The sequence below is a fragment of the Saprolegnia diclina genome (genome assembly GCF_000281045.1).
Source record: "Saprolegnia diclina VS20 unplaced genomic scaffold supercont1.42, whole genome shotgun sequence".
Taxonomy (NCBI): Eukaryota; Oomycota; class Saprolegniomycetes; order Saprolegniales; family Saprolegniaceae; genus Saprolegnia; species Saprolegnia diclina.
This window is the reverse complement of record NW_008246109.1, coordinates 114,695-120,749: the sequence shown is the minus strand read 5'-3', so window position 1 is coordinate 120,749 and position 6,055 is coordinate 114,695. Positions and strand designations below refer to the sequence as shown.

General features: G+C 56.0%; 3 protein-coding genes across 3 annotated transcripts; all 3 read right to left on the bottom strand.

The window, feature by feature from the left end:
- Positions 1 to 402: 402 nt before the first annotated feature.
- On the bottom strand, positions 403 to 1,231 carry SDRG_11477 (hypothetical protein). The gene has a single exon (XM_008617520.1). The coding sequence runs from the start codon at positions 1,165 to 1,167 to the stop codon at positions 592 to 594; it is 576 nt and encodes a 191-aa protein (XP_008615742.1). The 5' UTR covers positions 1,168 to 1,231; the 3' UTR covers positions 403 to 591.
- Positions 1,232 to 1,468: 237 nt separating this feature from the next.
- Positions 1,469 to 2,877, bottom strand: SDRG_11476 (hypothetical protein). Its single transcript, XM_008617519.1, has 5 exons — positions 2,642 to 2,877; positions 2,402 to 2,594; positions 2,115 to 2,354; positions 1,806 to 2,060; positions 1,469 to 1,759 (listed from the first exon to the last, which is right to left on the bottom strand). The coding sequence occupies exons 1-5, from the start codon at positions 2,812 to 2,814 to the stop codon at positions 1,568 to 1,570; spliced, it is 1,053 nt and encodes a 350-aa protein (XP_008615741.1). The 5' UTR covers positions 2,815 to 2,877; the 3' UTR covers positions 1,469 to 1,567.
- A 785-nt stretch (positions 2,878 to 3,662) lies between these two features.
- Positions 3,663 to 4,826, bottom strand: SDRG_11475 (hypothetical protein). The gene has a single exon (XM_008617518.1). It carries the CDS (start codon positions 4,808 to 4,810, stop codon positions 3,752 to 3,754), a length of 1,059 nt encoding a protein of 352 aa, XP_008615740.1. The 5' UTR covers positions 4,811 to 4,826; the 3' UTR covers positions 3,663 to 3,751.
- Between the last annotated feature and the right edge of the window lie 1,229 nt (positions 4,827 to 6,055).

Below are 6,055 nucleotides of genomic sequence, written 5' to 3'. Positions count from 1 at the left end.
GTAGACCATTTGTTAGATTGCGCTAGTCACAAAGATGTCCAGTCACCGTGCAAAAACGAAGAACCGGGCCAGCATGGACGTACGAACAAGACCTGTACTAATCAGATGTCTTGGATTCCACCAAGCTTCCACGTAGTGTATGTCGTCGCCGACGCTGGCTTCTGTGGCAACTCAAGGCCTTCCAAAACGCAATCCAGCGTTGTGGCTGCTTGCTTCATCGAGCAGCACTCGAGCAACATACTCTTCGCGCAAATGGAGTGGCGTCCCGCAGTGTGCGCTGGGCGTCGGAGCCCAAATTCTGACGCATGTACCGAGAGATTTGAGAGATTCGGTCGCTTTTATGCACGCAATGTATTTCAGCAGTACAAGTACAATTGTACGAGAAACAGTACCACGACGGGCGTGGGCGTAGAGGCCAGAAGACGCTACTGGCCTCCGACCTTGCAACCTCGACAAGTGGTCAGAATTGGAAGGCCGCGAAATTGCACTTGGATCGAGACACGTCGCGACGAATCCTCCCATTGCGCGAGGTGGACGGGGTGAACAAGAAGGGACTCTATAGATTACACTAACTACACAAGAATGTGCTTCTCACAGGATGAGGCGCTTGGATGTAAACGGCACGGGCGTCGAGCCCGACCGCGTCCGCGCCGAAGCGGGTGACGTGCCCGTTGTTGTCGTCGACTCGGTGCGCTGGGGACCGTACGCGAGGAGTGTCGGGACGGCGAGGAACTTTCGCAGCGCCGAGTGCACCACCTTTTGGTTGGCGCGGCAGAGCAGCGGATGCGACTGTGCGAGGTCGATGAGGTCCCGGAGAAAGTTGGAGAGGTCGGTGGCTCGGACGTCCGGGCGGCGGTCGCGGCGAAACCACGCTTTCGCCGGGAAGTGGCAGGCCTTGAGGCTGCTCAAGAAGCCTGCGCACGTCTTGTTGGTGCAGTGGCAGTAGTAGGACATGTCCTTGAGGAAGAGCCGTCGTAGCTGGTGCACGTCGCGGTACCGCCGCAAGATCACAATCGCGTCACCAGTGCGCGCGTCGCAAACCTCGACCTTGTAATAGACAACGCCGGCCTCGACAACATAGTCCATAATGTGAACCGAGAGGTCTTGGAGGTTCACGGCAAAGCGCTTGTCCTGCATCGGCGTCGGGAGCACTTCGAGGATGACCATGGTGGCGCCCAGCAAAATCAAAACTGCAACGTCAGCCGCGATCTCGCCGGCCACTTTCTTGCCGGATACCATTTCGCTCCTGAAGCAAGTCCAGTGGCATGGATACGAGGCGACCATCAAGTGGGAGGAAAGAGTTGTCGCCACACGTTCTAGGGCCAGCGCCACACGCCGCGACGCCGTCGGAGACGACAGCGCTTGGAAGCAGCGTGGGATGTGCAGACCGTTGCCGCGCCATTCTCTGCGCATACGAAGCATTCTCTACCGCGACGACAGCAACGGCAAGTGCAACAGAGTCGAAGCGCCCGAGATATTTTGCAAGAGTCAAAATTTCTGGTCTCTAATCACAAAGCGAAGAAGACGTGGTTCTTACGTCCTACAACACTGGGAATACGAGATACGACTACAAATCGGTCCGCGCGCTTTGCATTTCCAAGTGGACCTCGCTCGCATTCGCATAGCTCGTGATTTGACGCGAAAAGATGTCCTGGAAGGGGCCCATGAGGCGCTCAAACGTCGCCACGTCCATCGACAAGCACGTGACGTCGGTCGCTGCGACAACGCTCACCGCACGCTTGGACTTTTCCGTGAGTGCCTACCGTTTTGGCAATACAGACGACGTTGGCGACTAAGAAACGCACCTTCTCGCCAAAGTAGCCGCAGGGCCCGACCGAGCCAACGACCGAGCTCTTGCCATCGCCGTCCGTATAGACAAAGTTGCACTCGCCATCCATAACGATGTAGAAGTGGAACGCATTGTAGTCCTCGTCGTCTTGACGAATGATGACGTCGCTGGCGCGGTACGCGGCGGGCTGGAGCGCGTCTGCGATGACCGATACCTCGGCGTTCGTCAAGTGCGACATGAGCTCCATGCCCACGAGCAGCGACTCGTATTTCTAGCAACGTGGCATCGGTGACGCGTGGGGTGCATAGAAAGAAGAATGTCCTACCTGCGATCGCAACTTGCTCGCTGTGACGATGATGCGACGAAAGGTGTCGCGGTCCAGTGCCCAAAGAACAGCGTCTGCTGTCGCGACGACTGTGGCCGCGCGCGGGCTGTTGTACATGAGAGCCAGCTCGCCAAACGTGTTGCCTTTCGTGTAGTGGAAGACGGGCTCTTGTGGACTCTTGTGCGTAAAGACATCGAATTCGCCCTCGTCAACCACATAGAAGAAGTCGCCTTCGTCGCCCTGCGCATCGTTCGTTGCATAGGAGAATCGATTTAGTCCAGTAGTACCAGCTTGATGATGGCGTCGCCAAGGCGTACGACCTTTTCCTCCATGGCGCCGATGACGTCGCGCTGCTGCTCCGTGTCGAGAGAATTGAACATGAAATTGCCCGCGACCGCCCGCTTGATGCGCTCGATAGCGTCGTCGGACTTGGGTACGAACTTCTTCGAGCTCGTCTTTGCATCCTGCAGACTCCCCGAGCTATTGAGCGGTAAACCTCGCCGCCCAACGACCGCAGATGGGCGTACCTCACGGACGGCCGACGGCCGCGGCTCTGCGCCATGGCCCTCCGCTTCCTCTCCTCCGGGTCGTCCTCGGCAGCAGCAGCCAGGGTCGCGACCGGCGGCGGCGGCGCTAGCTTGGAGGGAACCTTCATCGGAGCCGACGGGAAGCAGCAGCAGAGCAAGCGCCAGCACTCCATAGCTGAATCGCTCAATCCAAAGTACGTTTCGGCGGCCACCGGACGATCTTCCGTTGGTTTGGTGATTGGCCAAAAGTCAAGTCAATTTCTATCCAAATCTCTGACCAATCACAGAGCCCGAATAGAACCAATCGCCCAGTCATGAGGCAGCACCACCGTTTCTCTGACTCGAGAGACACCGGGATGACGGACTTGTTGAGTGCCGACCAAGACACTGGGCGCAAGACATCCTACCACTAGAATATCGGCAGATCGGTACTGTGATGGGTGGTCGCTCGCTCGTCGTCGTTGTAGCAAGAAGTACTATAGTCCTCTAGGCCGGGCGTCAAAATGCGCAATAGCTAATGACGACGCGGCGGCTCGGCAACTTGAAATATGCCGCATTTGTGCAAAAAATAAGACAAGAATAAGGCGTTAATGCGGCGTGCATAAAACAACCATTTCGGCCGCAAAGTCTCTCCACCCTTCACAATTTCCGACGTGATCCGCGCCAATTGATTGAGGTGGAGAGACTTTTTAGGTTAGGACGAACTATTATATAATATATTCGAGATCATAGCTGCTGTGAGACCATGAAGGGCATTACGATCGACGACCATCGTCCGAATAGATTGATTCACGCAACCGGAATCAATCCTGCGACACAAACGTAGTGTAGTAGCAAGACGGCTTGCACGTAGTCCAAGGCCATCGTACTAGTAGTAGAAAAGAATAATGTCTGCTCGCCTCGTCATCAAGTTCTAATGCCTCCGTTATTTGGTGGATTTATTGGCAAGATGGCTGAGCGCGCGGGACAGTCCGGTATCGCCGGCCTCCAGCCACCTAGCAAACCACAATACACTCGATCGCACAGGACAAAATTAGAGCTTTGATTTATCAACGGGTACCAATGAAGGCGATGGTCTCAATGGTTCGGTACGCATTCTCTGATTCGACTCTACTTGGAGTATTGCAAGAGCGTCCACTGCTGGTTGGGGTTGTTGGGCGTGCACTCCCACACTTGCGCGTGCGCGTCGGCGTACGTCGGGTCGGCGTCCAAACAAATGTTGTTGTGCGTCGCGTGCTTGACGACGTTGTTGGCGATGGTCCACTTTTGATTGCCGTTGTTGCTGTCGCACGCGTACGTATGGAGCTTGAACTGGCCGTTGCCGTCCTTGTACACGTCGAGGCACTGGCCGTTGGACGCGCTCTTGAGAAGACCGTTGCCCCACTCGAAGAGGTCGTTGAAGTCGTGGCCACCCGGGTTGAGGTACAAGTCGCCGTTGTACTCGAGGAGGTGCTTGCCCGTCGCGGCGCGAAGTTGGACGTAGCTCTTGGGCACACGTTCGCACGCGTCAAACCACTGGTTCGTTTCAGACGCGCCAGAGCATGGCGCGACGCCGACGGCAGCGCCCGGGTGGCCAAGGTCCGCCTCGAGGCACACGCCGTGCACCGCATGCTGCACCTTGTGGTTGGCGATTGTCCACTTCTGGTTGGCGTTCTTGCTGTCGCACGCGTACGTGTGAAGCTTGAACTGGTTGTTGTCCTTATAAACGTCGAGGCATTGGCCGTTACTCTTGGCGATGATGGCCTTGGTCTCGTTGTTGTACGCAAACTGCTCGTTGGCGTTGCTCTGGACCGTGTTGGCGTAGAGCAAGCCATAGCCCTCCGAGACGGCGAGGCGGTTCGGCGTGCACAACGTCGTGGTCTGGTCCGTGGGGCACGCGAGCTCCTTGGACGGGTTGACGCTCCAGCCCTTCCAGACCCAGAAGATGCAGTCGGACGCCGGCGCGAGCGACTTGAGCTTGGCGCACCCAGCCCACGCGTTGCCACAGTACTTGTCGCGACCCGCGCCGTCCTTGATCGTCGGGATGAACGCCTTCATGTCGTCGATACCGGCAGACTTCTGGCACTCGGCGACGGCGTCCATTAGCTGCTGCGAGCACGTATTCTGGAACTGGGCGAGCGACGATGTCGCAGCAAAGGCGACGAGACCGGCGGGCACAAAGAGCTTCATCGTGATGGGATTGAGAGAGAGGGAATTGAAAAATGAATCGTTGTATCTTGCGTGTTGCAGGGCTGCACTTTCCAGGACACAGGCAGCAACACCAAGGGCGGAATGGACCAAAAGGGGTAGGGCTGCATAGCTGTCGTGTGTGCAACCGTACGGTTGGCATACTCTTGCCAGGACTGCGCGTTGCTATCTGTCGAGTAATCACGTCTGCATGCAGTGCAGTGAGCTGCGATGGAGAGGGCAACCAGTAATGCTAGTATTATCTTTGGCTATAGCGTATTATTGTGTAGCCGAGTACTTTATCGGACAATGAGCACTTCGAAACGTACGGCGCGCAGGCTACTACATGCGATGTAACAGGCACACGCTGGGCAACTACAGTACCGGGTGGGATTGCACATGTCTACAAATGGGACGGTTGGAATGGAAACGAACACAACGCCCGAGAGAGTATGCCAAGACATTAGTAGAAAGCAAGTGAGGAGAAAGACCCTCGTAGTAGCTGTGATCTACCGGTACTCGAGCTTTTGGTTTAATGCAGTTTGTGTACCTTCCTACTTCCTTGTGAACCGACCACTGCATCGCCAGCGGACAGAAATGTTGGTGCGCTGCATAGCCTCAATCATCCACTTGCAGTTCGTACTAGTACCGGTACGGGCGCCGCCACGGTTTCCAATTTTGTGTGCACGCACAACTTTGGGGACGGAGTTCGATGGCGTATCTCATCGAGCATTTTTCAGCTCATTTCATCATCCATCTCGTCTGAATCTTCGTTGCCTGCGAGCTCACGACCTGCACGATGGTGGTGTCATTGATGCGTATTTCTGTCGTGCGAGGCGTACATGCGCCGCAAAACCTCACACACAAATCACATGGGTCTCCAGGCTTGTGAAAAGGAAAGAGCGCAGGCCTAGCTTCTATTTTTTCAAATGGGTCGTCTATCAAAATAAATAAATCTACCCTAAATGAAAATGCCTGACTTCTGCTGCGTTGTACACACTGAGTTGAAGAACGTGATCTAGGCGGACGGAGACGGAAGCGCGACCCGCGGGATAAGGTGCCGGCGCGGCCACTCGTGTTGAGCCGGAGAAGCCGAAGAAGATATCGGGTTGTTCGGGCTCTTCAATGAGGCTGTGGTGCAAATGCAGCTAAGCGACAAGCGCGCTTTAACGGCAACCATCCATGGACTTGGCAGTGGTAGGTCTTCGCGGAAGACGTGATCGTCCCGGACTCGTCAGGCGTTGAACC

What these genes read in the sequence shown, in the direction of transcription:
- SDRG_11475 (XM_008617518.1), bottom strand. Translation starts at nt 4,810, where the DNA reads ATGAAGCTCTTTGTGCCCGCCGGTCTCGTCGCCTTTGCTGCGACATCG.
- SDRG_11476 (XM_008617519.1), bottom strand. Translation starts at nt 2,814, where the DNA reads ATGGAGTGCTGGCGCTTGCTCTGCTGCTGCTTCCCGTCGGCTCCGATG. An exon ending in GCGACGCCATCATCAAGCTG is followed by an intron (nt 2,355 to 2,401) that starts GTACTACTGGAC and finishes AACGATGCGCAG; the next exon opens with GGCGACGAAGGCGACTTCTT. An exon ending in GCGGCTACTTTGGCGAGAAG is followed by an intron (nt 1,760 to 1,805) that starts GTGCGTTTCTTA and finishes CCAAAACGGTAG; the next exon opens with GCACTCACGGAAAAGTCCAA.
- SDRG_11477 (XM_008617520.1), bottom strand. Translation starts at nt 1,167, where the DNA reads ATGGTCATCCTCGAAGTGCTCCCGACGCCGATGCAGGACAAGCGCTTT.